Here is a 24540-nt window from a genome sequence, read left to right as displayed (position 1 = left end):
AACTCTCTCTGATGTCACTTAATAAGTTTGAACAGATATTTTCCCATCTTACACTTCCTTTGATAATTACTAGTTTTCAGTTGCAATGTTTGGCTTATATTTAAAATGCATGTAAAGATATAAGAAAAATATATAAATAAAGCTATCCTTAACAAATATCTGTCTTCAAAATGTTTGTGAAAAATGTGTGATTTCCCGTAAGTTATTTAAAGCACTCATTCCTATGTTATATACTAGTGTTCATTTGCAATGTTTTGCTTATGTTTAAAATGCATGTATGTACAGAAAAGTTTTAAGTGTCTATGATGAAAACAACAAATTTTATAAAGAAAGCTATTATAAACATTTTTTTTTCTTATGTTGAAAGAAATATGTGACTTTAACCTAAACTTATTTTAAGCACTTATTAATATTCTTATGAACAGTTTGAAACAATACAGAATTAGCTGAAAACATTGCCTATTCACTATTATACAATAAACTAACTATAAAGTTAAGAATAATATAAGAACTTACTGGTATAATTACTGTTAAACATAACTGAAGTATCAAAGATGGTAGAATCCAATGTAATATCCATGTTAAATGAACTAGGCAAGCTCATTCTCAAAGTCGTAATCACTTCAAACTAACTCAATAAACTAAACTTTCTACTATAACTCAAAATGTCACTATGTTATTGGCACCAAGTACTTTCACCTTTTTGTCCAGTACTTAATTATTTTGAGTTACTCAAAATTAACAAAAGCTTTTGCTTTCATCTCATTATGGCCCCATGCACAAACAAATGTATATATTCTAGAGATCCCAAGCTGACTGATAATACTTCCATACAAATCACCTGTTTATATTGAATACCTATAAAAACAATTGTCACCTCTGATGACCTTAATGAGGTGTGTTGACCTCATTAGCATATTTGTTGCAGGTGAGGTAATGAGTTTAATTAAGTAGTTAGTTGACCACTGATTAGTTTACAAAGGTACCCCAAAGACCTAAGGACTAAACTTTTGTAATCCCATAATTATTACAAATTACTTGTCTTTTGTGTCCAAAGATTTTTTATAATATATTGAGGATTTTTTACTTTAATGATTGTGGGCCTATTGTTTAGGGTGTTATAATGAAAGATTAATACATGATCAATGTTGTTAACTCAAGTGAAATTTACACTTTTACTTGATAAATTATATGATATAATTTTTACACCAAAGAAATGTTCTATTATGTAAAAAAATCAATTTATTACATAATCTAAAAAAAACATTATTGAATACTCAATTCCACTACTAATTCTACAAAATATCATATGTCCATAAATACCAGTGGTCACATATTAATTAAAATAAATATGTATTCATTTGTAATAATACTTCCTCACTATGGACATAATACCTTATCTCCAAATAAGAGTGTTTGCATTCAACCAAAATTACTTAAAAATGTATTTGTATGTACATTTTTGTCCCTGATTGATAAATTTTAAAAAGAATATTTTCCTCTTATTACAATCGTCCTGGATATGCGAAAAAAATAGCTCACATGATCTATTCTGATATTTAATGCCTAAAAATTTAAAGGATTACTCCTTAAGTTCAATATTTGTAGTGTATTCTGTCATATATATGAATAATTGTCTCCATTATGTCCAGTTGCAAATATTACATTCGTTTATGAATGGTACAGAAACACATAAACTCCGAAGGAAATTTCAAACACTAATGCTGAACATTCCAAAATCATTGTCCTAAAGATGTAAATGAAAAACAACACACACCACTTTGATTATATATGTTCTAAGATAGCTCCTAACAAAAATAAATTGAGCAGCATGGAAATTGGGGATAATAGTTAATAATTAATAAATGATTAATGCTTTAAATTCAACTATCAGTATCCATCATTTCATATTAAACTGAGACCTTATTATTAAGAATGTTTTAAACTTATATGAGCAGATACAATAACTATACAAAATTCATATAACATTTATAATGAAATATGCTCATTATATGTGGTGACAAAGGCAGAAATGTCAAAATATGGCATCATTTTTATCAAATTATGCAGTTTACAAATGATCAATCAGACATTTGTCTCTTTATAATGTCTAATGGTTTACAACTTTAATGTGTTAACAAAGTAATGCTGAACAGCATCATGTTATTATCTATAAATAGAGAGATATACAAATAGTTATCAAAGGTACCAGGATTATAATTTAATATGCCAAACAGACTCATCAGTGACGCTCATATCATCAAGTATCTAGAAAGCCAAATAAAAAGAAAGTTGAAGAGCATTGAGGATTCAAAATTCCAAAAAGTTGTGCCAAATACGAAGACCAGCTCAACCACCATAAATCCTTCTCAACATTTCCTATAGGAAATAATATTACAGCTTTTCATTCTACAGGACTGTTACTCCAAGCCTAGTCTCATTTCTGCATTTAAAGATGATTTTGATGAAGTACACATAGAAGAAACTAGTTTGTAATTATCTTTGAGTAGGACCTTTGTTTGACTTTGACAACAATCTAACAGGATTTAGAATCTGTTTATGGGTCCAATATTCCTTACTAAGGTGTACCATCTTTTAACTGGCTATCCTCTTAAAGAGACATTTATAAGAGCATTAAATACTTTGCATTTTCAAAAATTTGTATAAAATGTTGGTCTTTTGATAAATAGGCCTATTCATTACTTTTCCTCATGAAATATTGTTTCATTTGTTATATTCCCATTGGAAACATTAGCTACCATATTCCATTTTATTCAGTATAAAATTCATTTATTCTTTTTAATACTCATGTATGTCTACATAATGATTATACTATTCCATATAATGCACCTTTATTATAAGATTTAAATTTTAGGACTATATGAAGTTTATGATTGTGAATAGAAGGTAACATGAATGATACTGTTTCAAGGTTAATAATGTTTGGCTAATGAAAAGGTTCATATAGTTTACTTAATAAGTTTCATTGTCTCATAAAGAAGTAGCTAAATCTAAAGACCGTCTCTGATGTCCTAATTGGTAAATCATTTTAAGTGCACTTAGTGTATTGTCCATTTTGCCATAGGCATTGACTAAAATTTCTTTAGAACTGTTTTCAACTAAAAATTTCAAATGAAAATAAGTAGTTAAAATCCCTTTTTCTTAAAAGCAAATGACACAAATTAAAAAATACATTTTTCAAATAAGGAATAACACCCCATTTACACAATTTTCCTTAAAACCTGTTTGAGTAATGACTTTTTAAAAGGACCTTTACACTTCCTACAATTATCAATGGTATCTTAAATGCTACAAATGTTGTAGAGTGTTAATTCAATTCCACCTTTATCATTGCTGGTTTGTTGAAGGTGATACTTTTGTATCAATAATTGTTAAAAGGATTTAAATTTATTTTTGCTGTTGACGCCAAATCAGGTAATTTAAAAATATCTTTTGTTACTTTCACAAAATACCCCATCTGCATTTTGGAAAAAAAAATCCATCAAAATCATGTTTATTTCCCACTGTCATTATAGATTTAAAATACAGATCCTATTGGAAAACTAATTACAAGTATGTAAAAAAAAGACTTGTTATGTTAATTTATTTAAAAAAATTTCCATACAGCTTCACTAAAATGATAACATTTACATCTGAACTCAAGCAGATGATATCCATATATTCTGGGAATGATGAAATATAAATGAGTTGAAAAAATACAAACTTACTATCAAATCTTGATCCTGACAAGTTTGGAAGACTTGATGAACTGGCACTGCGACTGATATCAGAAAATGAACCGGGTAGAGATGACGAACTTTTGTTACTACACGTTAAATCAGCAGCGATTTCACTGGAACTTCTAACTGTGTGTAAACTACTCTGTAAAATAAAATAAATTAAATATTATAACTGAATTATCTCCCTTACTATATCATTTGTCTTAATCAGAGGTATGGAAAACAAAATTCTTCTAGGTTCAAGACTTCAACTGAAACAATCATTGAAATAAATGAAATGTTAATTCTAAATGAATACAGAAAATAAACCAAAAATGTTGATTACCATTATTCTACAGTTATTATTAAAATGTTGGAATCTTTTGTTCAAACTAACACACCTAGAGCACAATATGACCACAGGTTCCTGAACTAGTTTAAAGTCTGACAGCATGTAACATTTAAGATTGCTATTAACATCTGCAGCTGATATCAATGTTCAACTGCAGTTCCAAAAATAAGAAGAATAATGTCAACATATCCTCATCTCATTCTGATAGGAGGTAAGTAAGTATACCTTGCTGTGTTTTCTGTCTAAGTAAAACTGATGTTGAGCCACGGCCATGGACCAGATACATTTTGTGAGCTGAGAAGTACAACCAAACCAAGCATGGACTGCAACGTTTCCAGGACCGAAAGTTCTACGGCTTACAGATACTCTGGAAAATATATCAATTCTAATGAACAATGGTTGCTTTATATAAAGTTCATAGGTCTTGTATGATATACTTAATGTATTTCAATTAAATTTAATTACAACAAATTTATGTTTTCAATTAAACACAAGGTTTTATGCATTTGTTTCATAACTCTGTTTAGAAAATGAAATTGCCTGTAAAGATTTTATTCTAATTTGATTAAGAATTATAAATTAGAATTCAACTTTCAAATCATTTCAATTAAACTAGACTAGTTATGCACTTTAATTTTGTTTCACAATATTCCAAATATTCATGCATGTTAATGTTGGTCTGATTATATAGTTTCTTTTAGTTTTACCTCTCTTATTCCAACTATTTTAGTAAAATACAATCTATAAAGGGGGCATTTTTTTTTTATTAAGAAGAAGGAATTTCAATATATTGTAAAATTAGTCAAATTGGATTTACACAACCATTGAAAATTGAAAAATTAAAAAAAAATATATAAAATAGAGACAGCAAGAAAAAACAACATTAGTAAAGTAATAATTTTATAATTTATGACTACTGGTGTACATTGCTTCACATGCACTCTAATTTTTTTCTCCTTACACTTAAGATATATAAAGCTCTGTATGAACATAAGTATATACAATATATAAAGCTGATTCTGAGTACAGTCAAACACTTGAGAAGCTGTGTTCTACACACATGTGATGGCCATTAAGTCATTTTGTTGCATTAAAAATCATTCTTATAAATGTTCTTACATATAAATTGACTATGAGAGATCACATGTATGTGCTTAGTTATAATTAATTGTGAAGATTATGAGTGCCAAAACGAAATAAAATTGAGAATGGAAGTATACATAGAATTTTTTATGTCCACTGGATCAACATAGCTGGAAGATCTCCATCGGTTATAATACCTGAAAATTTGGTCAACAAATATTACAAGCTTTAATAACATATCAATAAATTAGACATATAAAGATACTAGGACTGATATACTGCAGCCAACAAAAAGCTTCAAGCAAAACAGCATACCCAAACATAAATGATGAGGATGGCTAAATAATGAGGGCAACTAATGAAAAACCATGCAGGATAACAAAAATAAAACATGCCTAGAGTTATTTCCCCTGAAATAAAAAGAATGTAATGTTTTGAATGAGATTTCTAGTTTCTATTGAAAAAATATTTCATATAATGAAGAAAAGCATGATCAGATAGCACATGGCACATTGACTGATACAAGCAGTCGCTGCATATCTATCTACTACATATTTGATCTTAGATTTGAGGCTATTGTGAATACTAAGCAGCTGTGACGGTACAGGATAAATATCCAGATCGACATGAACAAAGCTATGGTTTACCAGTCAATATATACAAATAGGTGAGAATGAAAGCTTAAGACTATGACAACAGAGACCTAAGATTCAATAAGTTTACAGATGAGAGGATTATTACTTACTGTGTACTTGGGTCTACAATGGCATCAGAGAGTTCGTCCCCTTCGTCAACAGGTTCTCTGATCGCGTCCTCATACAAGTTGTAACTGCTTAATGTTTGAATGACACTACAACACCAACAACCATGCGTTACACAGTCATCTTTAACTTAGTCTTTTCAAAATTCAAATTTCAAATTCACAATTTCTAACATTTATTTTCTTGAACTATAAACCTGTTTATTATGACTATAAATTAGAAAGCAACATTATTTTTTTGTAGACATACATATAATTCTTTTCATGAATATTTAAAAAAAACATCTGTCTAAAAGCCCAATAAATTGTAAATTTGGCTTATTAACCAATATCACAGTTATAAACAAATAAAAACGCATGTCCTTTATACAAATTATCAAAAAATGAAAGTTTGATTTGAAAAGACTAATTCATCAATACTGGATATGTGTTAAAATGGTGTGTATCATGTTAAAAGAAGCTACAGAGTTTATGAAAATACAAAGATCTCTAAATAACTTGTATTAAAATCTATCTGACACCAAGTTAAAATGATAAGTTTTTAAAGATGTATGTAATAGATAAAATAAAAGATTTTTGTTTTGTAAAGATATGAATAAGACAGATATTCATTGTTTATCATTTATTCTAATTCATAACAATTATAATTAAAAACAAATTTCATCACAAAATCCTACTTTTAATGCCTATTCAATAAATTCCACATCTGAACTTGTGCTAAGAATGTTTTCATAAACGATTTGAAATATAAGAGGGAAATAGATCAGTTATTAGCAAAAGCTTCAATGCATTGTAAAAGTTCTTAAATAAACTGACTGGCAATGAAACACATAGAAAACTGGCAATGCAAAAAAGCAATGTCAATTAAAGGGTATGGCAAACAATTGCCAAGAAAAAGATTCTTTCAAAGGTTCAAAGCAGAAAATAGCAAGCACTGGGCAGAGTGGAACATGTCTGTTTAAACAATAGCAAACAAGATATGCCTTAAGCTTATTATAGCTCTGTTATATAAGCAATTGGGACAAATGCAAGAATTAATGGTAATTTAGAATGAGGTAGAAAAATATACATAGAAATTTTGCTTCCTTTATATGAATAAATTCTTCGCCTCTTGAAAAGGCATTCAACATGCTCCTTCAAAATAAAATTTACGACAGATGTGTATAATGATGCAAAAGAAAAATATAAACTAAATCAAACTAAACGTGAACTGAGAGAAATGGCTAGTTATTAGAAAAGAAAATAATAATGTAGTGAGATGAATCTTACCGTTTTGGGTCGTGAACCTCTATTGAGAATTTCTTGTCTCTATAGTACAAATTTTCCAGTAATTTCCATGTGAAAATCTGGGAAAAAAACACAATATGAAAACATAAATGTGATATAATCAAAGAGCTTTGTAACTCTGAAGGAATAAACTATGTCAGAGTTTCTCAAAATATTCCACTCACATTGCAAGACAAATTTGATACTTTATAATTGCCCCTACTTGCATATATAATGTCATACATGTTATAAAGGGACATAACTCAAGAATAGTTAAAGCAATGCACCCCAAATTTGATCTTTAACTTGTGTTTTGTGGTAAGAAACATTGTGGTGTATATGTTTCATAACATTTGGTTGCGGTGAAACTCAAGTTAGAGAATGAAAACCAATTTTGGAACATATTGTAGTACTTATGTACTGACTGATGGACAAGTGTAACACTCAATGCCCATTTCTCTTTGAAAGTGCATAAAAATCCTGCCCAAAGGGACAGTATAAAAGTATCAACATCCCTTTATATTCTTATATATGACTGCTACTACTAGGGTGTTAAAATGAATCTCATAGGATCTGGAATGGTCAGTATTTGTTAATCATGTGGTCAGTTGGTGGGGATATTAAATGTCCTACACTACAACTTACTGTCTAGAGTAGTTAAATACTAGCAGTACTTTGTGGTGCTTGTAGAGTAATTCGGTTGGAGACAATATACAGAAAATAACTAAATTTGAACATACCTTTCTTGGTTCTTTTTTATCTGATTTATCATAAACAGCTATTCCTTTATAACTTAGTCCTAACCACCATGGAATGTCTTTTTTGTCCTAAATGGAAAAAAAAAAAATAACAAATAAATCCTTATTACTTTTCTAGGTAACTGTCTTTTAGATTTTTTTCCAATCATAGAATAGCAATCATATTTTTATGGTTTTTAAAACTATTTCATCTTAAAAAAGTTCAGTTATTTCCATTATGTATGACGAATTATTTGTTTTTATAGAAAATAACACTTTTAATGATCATATGGTGATAGAAAATTCTTCTATCAGTTTTTAAACACATCTTCTTTAAATCTCTACATTGAAATCAATAAGTATATATTTTTTTTGAAACAATGCAACTCAATAGATTTGTTCTCCTTTTTACCAAATCTTGTACAATTTTATCCATAATGTTAAGCTGACTGACAGTAAGAACCTTACCTTTACTTCATAATAGTGTATACCGTATGTAGGCAAACTCTCAACTATGGACATATAACTGTAAAACAAAAGGAAACTCGTTTCAGACCACTGTCTACCTTAACACTTCTACAACCTCTTGAAAAAGCTTAATTAATTTATAATTATTGAAAACAATCTCAAATTATTTGATCATTATATACAACCAATGATTTTTTGATAACATTCAGTAGAGGCAGGCTGTCTGTAAACATCCTAAAGAAATTGTGGGAAAATAGCCTTCTTTTATCATGTTTATTTTACCATAGTGTCCTCTTCTAAAATATTGGTATATTTCTATATACCTGAAACCAGTACACATATATACATCTGTATGCATCAACGTTTGTGTGTATATTTTCCTTATTTGTGCATTGAATTTCAGTAAAATATAAAGTTTAAAATTACTTCAACAAGGGTTTTAGATGCACTTGAATAACCATGAGGGAAGAATGCTCAACATTATAAGATGGTCAACTGACTATGCAGTATGGGATTTGATCATTGTTAAAGACCATACAGTGACCTATATTTGTTAATTTCTTATGTCATTTTGTCTCTTGTGGAGATTTCTCTCATTGGCAACCATAGCACATCTTCTTATATTTATATCATAAGGTGTTCATAATTGTGATATCACAATACTTTGATCTAAATTTCAGGAGGAATGGACCATCAAAAACAACTTATACTTTCAAGTGGTAGAGCTTTTTACAATTTACAAAATAAAATCCAACTAATTCATTTACTAAGTTTTATAATTCACTCTAAGTCTTCCAACAAAATAACATTCTGTAATTTCCAAATTTGTGTGTGTTAACAATATGACATTATCTCCCCTGGTATAATGGTACTTACTTGACAATAGCCAATCCTTTTGATATTCCTAATAACTTCTGATAATGTCCTATAACTTTGTCTTCACTGAAAATAGAAATAAATAAGCATTTAGAATTCTGAAACAATTCATTCATGTGTTTGAATGATAACACTTATCATATCTTGAGATGTTAATTAAATGGGATACTAAAAGAAAGAAATAATAATAAAAATACTTGGAACTGATGTATTATTCCAATCTATTATTTGTATTTCTGACTTTTTCACCCAAACTTTTATGTATCTACAAGATACACTAAAACATAACTGTAACAAACGCCTCATTGAAAACTCATCATTTCTCTGACATTATGCCTGCTAAGTACTTTAATTTGCATGACCGGAAAACTGGGAGCTAAATGCACCTAAAAACCAAACAGATAAAGAACTGAGGCAAAAAAAATGAACTTGTAGAAAATCAATTGTCCATATAAAAAGAGAAACTCTTTAGAGTTCATCCTTCAAATGTCTGCTTAATAATAGCATTAAATGTCTTCTAACTATCTGTAACAACTGAAGTGGAAGGCACTGTTAAGTCTTGTCTGCCTCATTAAAATCATGCTATAATAATACAATGCTGAAAGCTTTAGGAAATGGATTTTCATTATAACAGCAGTGAAATTGTATAAATGCTTGAAGCTGACATTTATCATTTCTGTAACTCTCATCAACATGTGCACTATCATAATGGATTAAGAGATAATCTCCCAGAAGGACAAAGGATTATTAATGTAGTATCACTAAGCTATCATTTTCAGACTGCTGACACAATATTTTTTACAATCTCAAGGGAGAAAATCAAGATTGCGTCTGTCTATAAAAATCCAAACAACAGGACTCAATATAAACGTAAATTTATCTACTAAAACAATAGCTGTACTCCAAGGAATTTTAACCACTCTGTGTAATATTAAACATAAAACAAAACTGTTTATAATTTCTATCATATGCACTTAAAAGAAATGGTATTGTTATCAAACTTTTGAAAGCAACTGACCTGTTTTCAACCAAGAGATTAAATTCTAAATATTTCCAATGTTTTCTTCAGTCTTTGTAAGACTAAATACATACAAAAAATGTAGAATGTCCAACATCAACGTATGAATTATTAACCAAACTATCAATATACATCAAGTTCAGCAAAGAGATGGACCTGAATGACTGTCTTTGTTACTTTCACTCTTTGCCAGCAGCCTTTCACTTTTATATATCAAGTACTGAACAGCCTTTTGGTTGTAGTATTATTTATGCTTCTCTTTGATTTTTACAATTAATGATGTTTTTTCATGAAAAGAAAACACTAAGTACAAAGAAGACATAAGTTTGTTTTGTGGTAAGGCAGCTGTTATAAACATTAACCGACACTGTTTGTATAAATGACAACCTGAGCATACAATCTTGTTTCTTTTTATAACATTTGGAATTCAACAAGTGCAATATTGCAATGAAAAATGTGATTATAGCATATCATTATAAGGTCTAACAAATACCTTACCATTAAAAACAGAAACTGAACATTTTAAAAATAGAAACATGATTTTCAGAAAGACTTACAATGCAAAAGCTGTAAACAGGCACAATTGAAGTGACGAAATGTTGAAAATACCTGTAGCTCAGTGGCGGTTGCAGGAATTTTCGAAAGGGGGGTGCTAACCCAGGGCAAAGGGGGGGTGCAAAACATATGTCCCGATACAAATGCATTGATCGGCAAAAATAAAGGGGGGGTGCGCACCCCCGGAACCCCCCCTCTGGATCCGCCACTGTAGCTTTATACCAAATGCTGGAGAAATAACTGTTGAACTAATGTTAAGGAAAGAGATGTGCACTGCACTCAAGACATTAAATATATTGAAAGGAACAAGCTTCCCTACATTGACCTCAAAGATACAAAACAAGAAATATGGTTGTGGACTACTTAGATGTTTGACAATGTAGAAATCAAATGTGGAGTACCAGGATCATGACAATGTGACAATAAAACATAATGAATCAGAATAACTGTCCTAATAACATCTACAGGAATGAAAGAAATGTGATCAGAGTCTGTGAGGCACAGGAATAACTTCGTTAGTATGAATCAAGATGGTTGGGAAATATATTGCATTTGATGTAACAACAATAGGAATTGATTCAAGATGGAAAATTTGGAAGTCAGTCTTTTCCTATCATTGACCAAACATTTAAAGAGGAAGAAAAATTTGCGACCTGATGATTATTGTATTACAAGCTTCCTTAATATTGCTTTCAAGATATCTTCAACACATAATCTAAATGACATTTGATCTTACTGAGATACCTATCACCCATACTTCACAAATTATAGACAGATTTATACTTGTGAAGACAGCTGCATATAGAGGGATCAAGTTAAATCTACATTCCAAGTCAACTGATGCAGTTTTTATACACTTAATCAATTTACAAGTCAATTAATCTTATCAAAATTAATTGCATGCTATGTATTAAAACATTGTTATCTCCAAACAAAACTTATTTTAATCAGATATTTCAATAGGTTTGACATGGTTTTGATATTTCAATCCACATCGTCTTTATATTAGAAGCAATATGATAGACCTCAAAGAAAAGTCAAGTGCCACATCTTTGATATTCTAATGAATGTTAAATCAGGAAATAGTTGTTGTTTTTCTAAGATATGTTTTCCCTTGGAGAGAATATTGCATAAGTGTATACTGTAAGATTTTATCACAAAAACTTTTAACAGTTCAAAAGCAGTAAGAACTAGAACCCAAAATATGCAAATAAATATGCAGTATGTTTAATTTCTCACAGTAATATTACAACAAAATTATCAGTAGAAATTCTGATTCTATCTTATCTTTATTGACAAATGACTTTATGCTAAGACTGCACCCTAAATTTTCCAACTTATCATTGGTAAAACATTGCTGACATCTCAGTTACTTCTATTCAATCTCTAATTAATCTACTTTTATCTTATACCACAGGGTTTCAATATCACAGATCAAAACAATGATAGAAACTGTGTACCCTACAAGATTTCTGAGTATGAAAATACAGCTGCCTGAAGTCAATGAGACTTTTGATTAAAACATTCTGGATTGAAATTATTACAGAGCAATCATTTTAATGCAAAGAATTGGTTAACCACAAAAACTTGTGTAACAGCAAATAACTTTTAGGCTTACCGTATTAGACGCCCCTTTGAGAGTTGCGGTAAGGAAGTAATAGTCCTTTATCTTAGAAACTTTTTACAATAAAAAAACTGACAGCACTTGTAAATATGTCAATAAAATACAATATCCTTATAAACTGGTAACTTTTAGATAATCAATATTCACTAAGAAGGACTGTCAAATGACTGGCATAGACTGGACTTGATGTGGCATTTATCCCAGGTCATCAGGTTGTTATAGAGATGCTACACCTGATCAGACACAGTTCACACAACTTATTCCTAATATATCACCAGCATCTATAAATCCTCTCTGTATCAAAATAATTGGTGAATTACTAGGACCTGAGCATCTTAACAGACAAAACATATAACATTACATTTTCTGTTTGTAGTAGATAATCTGAGTTTATCCAATAATGGACAGTAAATATTACCACTGACCAGACTAGTGATGTAATCATAAGTAATATCAATGTTTTCTTTTGGAGGTCTTATCTAATCATTAAAGGATTATTTCTCATAAGAGAAGGGTCAAGGTAAACTAAAAAAGGCTTTTAGTCAATGAATTTTGGTCTCATCATTTAGTTCACATTCTTTTTTAATAATTTTTATTTTTGTCATTTAAAAATAGACAATTATATGAAATTTATGCTTTCAAAAAATATTCATAATCTTTAAAAGTCCCTAATTAAAAAAAACCATGTTCTACACATTTAACACTTTTTATTTAATATACTTAATTATAACCTATTTTTTATTTTGTGTATTTATTCTTTCAAAATAAAGTTCAAGATATAAGAAAATCATTCACCAGGATAGTGTTTTTTAACCTACTTGGCCACAGGATGTTAGGTGTGGATGTATGTCCATTTACTTATATCAATATACTTATCAGCAAAAATAAACAAGGTCAATCTCACCTGCCAAAGTCATATTGTTTGCTTAATACCCTAACATAAACAGGCTTTAATAATATAAAGGTTTCAAAATATCTAAAATAAATAGGTCTTTATGAAATTCCATACAAATTCATTTCCTATTCTATTCTAATTTGGTCAAGTTATTAAAATAACTTATACAACATATAAATGAAATTAGGATAATTGGATTTTAACTTTCCAAATGGTGTTTCTTACTGTAAAGGAAAAATAGTTATCTAAAAGATATAGTCTATGCAATTTTTATACAGTACTGAACTGTTTCAAAGCAAGCCTAACTTTGAATATTTTATGCTCACAAAGTCAATCCTCATAGAATTTGAAATGCAGTTTAAATAATTTAAAACATGAATTTAAAGTTAAGTATAAAATACAACTTACAATTGAGATGATTCTTCTCTGACTACTTCAATACACAGTCATGATAACAAGCATACATTTTAGAGAAGGTTAGATAACCCCATGCTGGGGAACAGTCATGTGACCAAAATATTTATCAAACTTCAAAAGGAAGCTACATTTTGAAAAACTCTGTTGTCCTAGTTTGATATTTTATTTGGGGTTAATTGTCACTTTTCTAGTCTATGAAAGGTCATGAGATCTGAACATTAATTTCAAACATTAGTTTTCCCAGGCAAGTATATTTGATTAAATATGATTCAGTGAGAATTATACATCATTATAAAAAAATCAAATTGCTATACATAGCGTTTTATGACATCCAAATTACCATGAACTATGATATTTTAATGACAACCATGTTCCGTAAACTTGAATCAATTTTTTACAAGAAGATAAAGTTAAATGTTCATTTCATGTTCTGTTAGATTTTTCCTCTTAACATTAAGTTTGTCTTTAACTCATAAAAGTTAAGTCTGTAATGAAACTATGATAAAATCTTAACAAACATTTCAAAATGGTTCTGAAAATTTAATTTAACAAATCTAGAAACTCAGCATGAAGGGTCTGATACTAGTTTTAAATGCTTCAATTCCATCATGGTAATCTAAGTTAAGCTCTTCATTACATTTTTCGTAGCTGGATAATGATTTTCTTGGTCCTTAATTGACATTACCACTATCATTAGATTAGATTTAATCAGGATAGCATTCTTTTTTATCACCAGTACAAATAGTTTCCAGAAAAGAAACCTTTTTATATTCGCAAGTGACCAATGTCCTGTGAATGACAAACACTTGCCTGTATATAATTGTTATATAAGATAACTGATTCTTTTGTTGATCAGTCTTCATTTCAATGTTTTGCTGGTTTATATTTTGGCTCAAATTATATGTCACATTTTCAAGTTTTCATGAACTACAAAGATCAAACTTGTGCTATAATGGACTATAACACGTTTGACATTTGTCCTATAGTTGTTAATTTCTGTGTCATTTGACCTCTTGTGGAGAGTTGTTCCATTAGCAATCATACCACATCTTCTTATCTTTATATTGTTTCAGTCATTATAGTGCTACAGAAAATGCTACTTTTAAATATTGAGCATTCTGACTTTTCAATTACTATGAAAAGTAAATTAACTGGAATAATTTGAGTATTTCCATAAATAAATCAAAGCATTTATGCTTAGTAGCATATACACAGAAATAATTAATGGAGACATCTAAAGGAATGTGTTGAAACATTTAATGAACCAATTATACACATTAAACAATTCTTCAGTGTGTGTACTATGTAAGGTATACTAAAACAAAGATTGAGATTATTCTCTGACATAAATATTTGGGAAAAACATGGCACTTAAAGTACAAAATGTATCTCATTATGATTTATAGCTTTAATTAGTGGACCTATCATGAAAATCAAGGCTTCATTTTAATATCTGGACTAACCTTTATTTTATCGCCATTATAGTTTACTTTTTAGAAAGGTAGTTAGTCTTACCTGATAAACAAACAACATCTGAATTACGTAACAATGAAAATTTGCCCAGAGCTACAATAACAAACTGATGAATACATACATTCCTCAACACTAAACTACTGCAAAATATACTCTTAAAACTAAACTATCCTTTAACCAATAGTTTAGAGTTGGTGACAAAATTATGACAATCGGTTCATACATGAAAATCAATACGTAACTTATTTGTCTGAACCAAAATCTCTTCCATCTGAGAAGAAAACATTATTAAATAATGCCATCGCATGTCATACAAATCAACAAATATGCGAAAACCATTCCAACAAAAATCCATTAGACTGACATTTCAATTAAACTTTACGATCCTATCTCTAACAATTTCTTAACTATTATCTAATAAAAACAATGCAAATTGCTGGCATTATCACATTTTACAGTTTCTGTCAAGTCGGCTTATTCAAATCAATTTCCTCCGAGGAGTTATCAGTTCTATTGATCAATATCATGCAATCAGATTACATAATTAAAATCTGTTTACCATGGAATATAAATAGACTGCAATATGGCTTAATTTGCAATATTGCAGATTTCTGAGTGAATTACAACTGTTTGCAAGGCCTGCCCTTTTATATAACTTCACTCTGAGGTGGTATCTAAAATCAAATGAATAACCACTGAACAGCCATATCTCTTGACAAGCCACCATTGGTTATGGTATTGTCTTTGAGATGAAGATCATGAGACTAAATCATCATGACACACACAAAACTATTTCCCGATGCAGAACCCTTTTTGAGCAATCACTCATTCTGTACACCTTATCACTGTTTGTCTGCCATTACTGGACATCACAAAGATTTCTGTAAAATGTTGGCTACATAATACAAAATATCTGAGCCACAATGGAAAAAGGATGGTTGTATGACAACTATTGTACAAGCAGGGCAGATTCTCATATTCAGGAGAGATTTCCAAATGGGAACAAGGTATATTAAATAGAGACAATTTTTTTTTTTCTCTCTCAAATTTGAAAAGAACGATGCCACGTCTTCTGGTTGGCAAAGTTTGTGTATTGGAATTGTAAGCAAATGACTTAAAGGTACTTATTACATCTAAATTTATAAATAAGCTGATTAATATGTAGTAATGTGACAAGACCTTAAATCACTTTCAAAAACATATTCCATACACGTCCTCTTATTTCTATATATGGTTAAGACAAAGTACCGATTAAATATCATAGACAGAAATAATAACATTAATATGAAGACAAAATAGAAAGGATAGCTATAAGCAGTCCCTGATGACAAGAAATGATATTAGAAAACCAAAATAAATCACAGACATTTTCTAATGCATTTTGTTATCTGATGCAGACTTATTTTCCCAATTTGTTCTGGAAAAATTCAATTTCATGCTCATTTGCCTGAAAAGCACTGATGATTCTGCACAAAATTATCTTTTTTTATACCAGAGATTATCTTTCATATCAAAATCATTGAAAACAAACAAATTTTTTTTTTTTTGCGTGGCTATGAAAACAGGTACTCAAAAAGGTAAAATAAAATTCACTTTACCTACTATCAAGTTATTGTTTACTAAAATTTGTATGCACTTACCAATATGAAATGGATGGATGTTCTCGTAAGGCACTTGTTGGAATCAGAGGTAACTTCTTTAATTCAGATCGCACACTTTCTTCACTGAAAAACAAACCAATCAAAAATGATAAATAACTCATTATTTGACAATCATTTTTCATTCAGAAAAACAAATTAAAAGAGACTTAGGGCCATACATCAATGAACTAGACAAAAAAGACTGAAATAGTTATACCTACATTTCAAAGCATAATACAACAGTTGCACTTTCTACCAACATTTACTGCACTAAAGACATGCAGACAGATGCATATCATCCAGTAAATTTTTATTATATCAGATTGATCAGGGTCGTTGCTGATGTTTTTATTATGATTACAACCACCCTGACTATCAAGCATCCATGTGATAGAAGTTATCATAGTAATAGATGTTTCTTTTACTAACTGAAGCCGGTTATATATATATACATTCAACCATGTCTTTAATTTAGCTTTTCAAAAAACAATATATCCATAGAGAAATTATATTATCTTATTTCTGAAATTCTCAGCAGTTGTAACAGTAGGAGATCATGTTATTCTTATATTTTGGTATAAATTTAGATTTCTTGTATCTTGACTGACCTTGCCTATAATAACATTTTAATATAGGAATAGAATTTACATGAAGCTTTGTACAATATCAGAATACTAAAAATAGTTCTTCTGAAGCAAAGATAGGTGCATTAACTAGAGGCTCTAAAGAGCCTGTGTCGCTCACCTTGGTCTATGTGAATATTAAACAAAGGAAGCAGATTGAAAATTGACTACAAAGGTCAATAACTCCTACAGGGGTCAATTGACCATTTCGTTCATGTTGACTTATTTGTAGATCTTACTTTGCTGAACATTATTGCTGTTTACAGTTTACCTATATCTATAATAATATTCAATATAAAACAGCAAAATTTCCTTAAAATTACCAATTCAGGGGCCGCAACCCAAAAACAGGTTGTCCAATTCATCTGAAAATTTCAGGGCAGATAGATCTTGACCTGATTAACAATTTTACTTCATGTCAGATTTTCTCTAAATTATTTGGTTTTTGAGTTTTAAGCCAAAAACTGCATTTTACCCCTATGTTCTATTTTTAGCCGTGGCGGCCATCTTGGTTTGATGGCCAGGTCACCGGACACATTTTTTAAACAAGAAACCCCAAAGATGATTGTGGCCAAGTTTGGATCAATTTGGCACAGCAGTTTCAGAGAAGAAGATTTTAGTAAAAGATATATAAAATTTACAAAAAATGGTTAAAAATTGACTTTAAAGGGCAATAACTCCTAAAGAGGTCAACTGACCATTTTGGTCATGTTGACTTATTTGTAAATCTGACCTTGCTGAACATTATTGCTGTTTACAGTTTACCTATATCTATAATAATATTCAATATAATAACCAAAAACAGCAAAATTTCCTTAAAATTACCAATTCAGGGGCCGCAACCCAAAAACAGGTTGTCCAATTCATCTGAAAATTTCAGGGCAGATAGATCTTCACCTGATTAACAATTTTACCCATGTCAGATTTGCTCTAAATGCTTTGGTTTTTGAGTTATAAGCCAAAAACTGCATTTTACCCCTATGTTCTATTTATAGCCATGGCGGTCATCTTGGTTAGTTGGCGGGGTCACCGGACACAATTTTTAAACTAGATACCCCAATGATGATTGTGGCCAAGTTTCAAATAATTTGGCCCAGCAGTTTCAGAGGAGAAGATTTTTCTAAAAGATTACTAAGATTTATGAAAAATGGTTAAAAATTGACTATAAAGGGCAATAACTCCTAAAGTGGTCAACTGATCATTTTGGTCATGTTGACTTATTTGTAGATCTTACTTTGCTGAACATTATTGCTTTTACAGTTTATCTCTATCTGAAATAATATTCAAGATAATAACCAAAAACAACAAAATTTCCTTAAAATTACCAATTCAGGGGCAGCAACCTAACAACGGAATGTCAGATTCATCTGAAAATTTCAGGGCAGATAGATCTTAACCTGATTAACAATATTACCCCATGTCAGATTTGCCCTAAATGCTTTGGTTTTTGAGTTATAAGCCAAAAACTGCATTTTACCCCTATGTTCTATTTATAGCCATGGCGGCCATCTTGGTTAGTTGGCGGGGTCACCGGACACAATTTTTAAACTAGATACCCCAATGATGATTGTGGCCAAGTTTGGTTAAATTTGGCCCAGTAGTTTCAGAGGAGAAGATTTTTGTAAAAGTTAACGCAGGACGACGACGACGGACGCCAAGTGATGAGAAAAGCTCACTTGGCCCTTCGGGCCAGGTGAGCTAAAAATATATGTACAAAGATTCTACATTTGTTAGTTTCTTTCCATTTTGTCATCCAAATGATAAAAGGCTATAGCCATTAAAAAGACTTACTCAAGAAAATCTCCATACGTTGCTTGTAAAACATAAGCTGCCAATTCAAATACAGTATCGCTATCACATTCTATCTGGTCCTGCAAAAATGAATTATACAATGTATATAGGAACAATTCATGGTTTTAGTAACATCATGTAATAATTATAAGTTATAAGATAAGTAGAGTTGCATTTCAAAGTATTGGTAACAATACATTTTACTTTTTTCTCATTTCCCCCTTACAAAATCCAACAGATACATAATAACATGTATATAACATACTTTTAGAATTAATCAAATATTTCGTAACGTAAAGCACTCAAATATTCTCAGTGAAATAGTTCTACGATGACTAGTAAACTTCATGGGATATTTTTATATACAGATACATCTGACATCAGTGTTTTTGACCGACCAATATACACTTGTAATTACGACTTAATTTTGGCTATATTTAGCATCGCCTATAAACTTATAAGCCCACACTTTGTCATTGAAAACACTTCACTTTTGTACCAGTCACTACCTCTTGGTCTCAGAGAGAACAATGAATTTCATGTTAATGACCTCATAGGAAATATGGTCATTGTCCAATGATATATTCATATCAATCATTACTATGTATTCTTAGGATAAAATGTAATTCATATGAACAAACAAGCTACTGGTCAAACTGTCCTGCTATGCATGACATCATAAGAAACTAAGCCTTAAATAATGAGAGCAATGGTCACTATAACTTCTAACAGAATATCAGATAGTGTGTAGCAATAGGATATCTTACTCCTAGACTATAGTTCTCAAAATCTTTTTATGTCTATAAAGTGGTCCCTGAAGAAAAACTGCTGATCCTCAATATAATTTCTATTACAAAATACCCAAATTGTGTCAGTCTTTTGTAAATTTTGGTGGTCTAATCCCTCGGACCACCACTGTTTAAGAACTCTCCAAGACAGCAATAGAGACACACTGGAACAACTGTAATATGTCTACACTTTTAATGTGGAAAGAAATAATGCTTACCCGAAATATAAGTTGTTTTGCATTTAGATGAAATAATTCTACAGTTGCTGTGTCCCTGAGACTTGAAATAGAGTCTGCGTAAAACCTACAGTAATTAAAACAACATTATGGCAATTGTCATGTTACTATTTTATAAAATGTCAACATTCTGTTTACAATATGTACATCAAAATTGAATTATAGATTTTTAGCATGGCAGGTATTGGAATGAGATGAATTCAGGATTGTCAGACAAATGAAACCTTTTTTTTGTCAGTTTGATTGATAGCTATTTTTTTTTTAAATCAAAATTTTAATTCCAAATAACTCATGCCTGTTTGTGAGCACTTTTTTCTTTGATCAATGTCTGTGAAATATATTCTACCTTATTGATGAGGATTAGCTTTAGATTAACAGATGTATGAAATAACTATGATTGACACTCAGTGGAAATTTGTTTGACCATATTTAGGATATGAATCCTCCTTGGTACTAGACCAATTTGTCAAGACAGAATATTTCAACATGCATACTTATTCAAAAGGTTACATTTCATATGAAAAAAGTCAATCTATTTGTAAATAACATTGTAGGAGTCTTTACTTCACTGTTAAATGTTGTATAAAAAGTGGTGAAGTAGCAAACATCAATTTTGAAGTCTTTAGTTTGGATCAGACATTGGGTCAAACAGATGAACTCCAGGATCCGACATGGGATCAAACAGATGAACTTCAGGACTCAACGTCAGGCAACATTACCATAACACCACAATTTTTTTAATGGGCGGTGGAAGCTTTACTATACTTTAATATGTTTACTTTTTTCACAGAGAAAAAAATCCTACTGCCTTTCAATTAACATAAACAAATTTAAAATATTAAACCAGATGCCTGAGTTTGAGCTGTTCACTTTTATCAAGTACAGAATACAAATTTTATTTTAAGAATTATTACCTACACATCCCATTAACATATTGGTTCTAATAAGTTGACTTCACTTTCTTTTTAAATTGGTAATGAACTAGGACCGTCCTACGGTGGCCTACAGTCGTTTCATTGGCAATCACACCTTATTATTATATAAATGGTCCTCTTCTTGAATCTCTTATGGGCATACGATACAGTTTCGATCCTGTATTTACAAGTTCGTGAAAATTTGCATATAGGCTATTTTTTACCTGATTAAATCAAATATGTTATAAAAAATAAACCTTCATGTGCTACTTTTTGAGTAAGATGAGGTCTAAATTTTGTATATTTGCTCAAAATTCAGATTTGTGGCCGTAATTTCTTTTTCGAAAGAAAGACACAACTTTTTTGTTATAAAAGATAAAAACAAATTGTTTTTTATAAAATAATCGGTAATTTCTGTATGTTATAGGTATCCTAAAAAAATATGCATTTTTTATTTAGAAATAACTCATATTTATGAAATGTTCATGAATTGAGGAAAATATGTCATTTTTTGCTGCATGTTTATCAAAATTAAAAAAAACCCTCTATTTACAGTTTTATAAAATTTGGGTCACATAATTTCCCTGCAAAATGAAACAAATTGCTGTTTTGAAAAATAGGGGTCCATAGACACGTTATCAAATTAAATCAGTTTGAATGATAAAAATCAGTCAAAAAATGCATCTTTTCCCGATATGTCACAGTTTGACGTCGCGAAAATAACATTTTATGTTAGCAACGTCATTACCTCCCCTGTAACTGTATCGTATGCCCTTAAGTGAATACATCAAAATGAACTGTACCACTACAGAATAACTCTAGAATAAAGTTGCATACACAAGTATTGCTTACTATCAACAATATCAGGTGGTCAATTTATCTTTTACCCTTCCTACAGTTGTGTGTTCCCCCCCTAAAATCAATTCAAGAATTTATTAATTCCCCCTAAATATATCATGCTCAACTACCGACTGTCAAATAATTAGCAATCAACATTCATACCACAACTAAAATTTAGGTTTGTGGTTAATAATACTTATAAACTTCATGTCTCCTGTTATGCATTTTTATAAACAAACTGCCTACATATATCCTGGTATATTGAAGTACAAGTGTACTCACCTGACAGAAAAGTTGAGTGTCAATATCCCAGTTTTTCTTGGAAAATCATGTTCTAAAACTTTTTTGTCTAAATTTAACCAATTACTATGACCCCTGAAAAGATACAATTATAAACAATCAACATACTGTTGTAAGTACAAATCAGAATTATCTGAAACAAACGTTTTTAAATAAATGGAATGAATATGAGAAAAAAATTGCTGAATGAATCTGTACAATATTTCCATTACTGATTGATTGTTTGTTGGTGTTTAATGCCACATTAAGGACGGTTGGGTATGTTGGGGTGGCCAATTTTTGTTGGTGGAATCTGTGAAATTTTGGTTGAATTCTGTCACTTTGTTTTCAAGCCATTTCACCTGAACAGAAAATGTGACATGTGACCACAATAAGGACTCATGATGACAGGACGTCAGATGTGATTCCTATGTGTCACTACACCTTTTAGTCAGGGATGTAGTGTAAATATCTAATGGGGATTCAATCGGCACATTGCATTTGCGCCAATTTTGGAAAGTCGCAGCAAAAGGACTATTGGCAGATGTGCATTTACTAGTAAAACGAAATCTTTTATGTGATGATTGAAGTATTTTTTATTTTTTTTCCACAGGTTACCTACTCCAAGATAGGATATCCTGGTTCTTGGTCAAGTAAGAGCAAGGTAGAGAAGTAAAACAAAGCCTTTCATCATTACAATTTTGAGGGAAATTAACTGTTTTGGTGTTTTCCTTTACATGACAAAATAATCAAAACAGTTAACTTCCCCCCACCCCCTCAAATGGATTAATTGATTTTACTTCTTTTGGTTGCTCTAACTTGACCATGTACAATAAAATCATATCCAAAGAAAAAGTGACCTATCTAGAAAATAATATAAAGTCAGGAATCAAAAGTTTGTAATATGAAAATAGTCTATAGAGTGTATACATGCCAGGAGAATACAGCAAGCAAATAATGCTTTTGTTATATGCTTTTGAAAAATCGTATATACATGTAAGGAACCTTAAGTTAAGCCTATGTGTACTAAATCATTAATGTTTATGTGTTTATTAGAACAATAGCTAACAGCAAAGGTGTGTAGTTGTTTTACATGTAGTCCATATTTAATCATCCATTGATCTCTTACAGTTTTTCTCACATTATTTATGTGAAAATAACACCTACATTTATAATATATAATCATTATTTACTCTTCAATGATTTTATGAATTATTGCAATAAATTTGTCTCCATTTCTAATAGTACACCTTGTGGTAACAAGTGTAACAGAAACTAAGATCAATCAGCCATAATATATATGGTATTAAAACCTAGCAAATTACTCCTAGTGTAAACAGGGATAGGTAAATCCTCATTCAATATCACATATACATGCTTTTACTTTTAAGAACAAGGTTAACACTGGAAATAAGTGACTTATTAAGATCTCCAGTCCCCTCAAGTTCTATCAAAAATATTTCTATTCACTAATATTAAAGTACCCATCTTTACTGATAGCAAAGTTGGAAATAGTGTTCAAATTAGAGAAACTGAAATTTAATTTAAAAAAAAAAAAGATTTTGTCCAAGATCTTTTTTAACCTTTTCAATTATCAAAGTAAATTGAATGAGTACCTTAGTACATTAATTAACCCGAACAACCTCTGACCCATTATACCCAGACAAATTACATCCTACATGACAGCCTATAAAAGTGTCAGAAGACAAACACCTGATTGAAATCATATATTTTCATGTTTATACATCAAAAGTATGTTAGGAAGACCAGATTTTTTACATTAAAAATTAGAGGGCAAGTACAAAATTCAGTGCTGACTTTAAAAAAAAAAAAAAAAAAAAATCATCCATAGACAATTAGAATTAAACAGATTGATCACATACCTTTAATGTGTTAACCAATCCTTCAATCGATCCTATACTTCCTAATAGATCACGAAATTTTACAACCATACGATTTCCTCCAATTAAAAAATCTTTTCTAATAATTTAATATTTGCAAGTATGTAAAATATTTTTCTTATCCCAAGTTAAGTACAATCCTAAATCCATCTATACAAACAAACCTGTGCTTTAAAAAGTGAATTATGACGACTTGAGAATTAGTCACCTCAATACACAAAATCAAATTTATGTCTTCTCAGCTCTTTAAATTTTTCGAAACTACATGCTAGTTTTTGATTTCGG

General features: G+C 30.2%; 1 protein-coding gene across 5 annotated transcripts in view; it reads right to left on the bottom strand.

The window, feature by feature from the left end:
• LOC134684518 (FERM domain-containing protein 4A-like) overlaps nt 1–24540 on the bottom strand; it is a 74079-nt gene that overhangs the window by 17992 nt on the left and 31547 nt on the right. For 4 of the 5 annotated variants that reach the window (XM_063543836.1, XM_063543811.1, XM_063543817.1 and 1 more), the window contains exons 4-14: nt 22358–22450; nt 20304–20388; nt 19298–19377; nt 16884–16967; nt 9262–9327; nt 8386–8443; nt 7921–8007; nt 7184–7260; nt 5900–6004; nt 4297–4438; nt 3729–3882 (exon numbers count right to left, since the gene is read on the bottom strand). In XM_063543836.1, the coding sequence (XP_063399906.1) occupies nt 3729–3882; nt 4297–4438; nt 5900–6004; nt 7184–7260; nt 7921–8007; nt 8386–8443; nt 9262–9327; nt 16884–16967; nt 19298–19377; nt 20304–20388; nt 22358–22450 (1031 nt within the window). The remainder of the gene's footprint in view (nt 1–3728; nt 3883–4296; nt 4439–5899; nt 6005–7183; nt 7261–7920; nt 8008–8385; nt 8444–9261; nt 9328–16883; nt 16968–19297; nt 19378–20303; nt 20389–22357; nt 22451–24540) is intronic. The other variant, XM_063543824.1, reaches the window with a different exon arrangement.

The sequence above is a fragment of the Mytilus trossulus genome, chromosome 1, assembly GCF_036588685.1.
Source record: "Mytilus trossulus isolate FHL-02 chromosome 1, PNRI_Mtr1.1.1.hap1, whole genome shotgun sequence".
NCBI lineage: Eukaryota > Metazoa > Mollusca > Bivalvia > Mytilida > Mytilidae > Mytilus > Mytilus trossulus.
The sequence above is the reverse complement of the archived record's forward strand: the minus strand, read 5'-3'. Positions and strand labels throughout refer to the sequence as shown.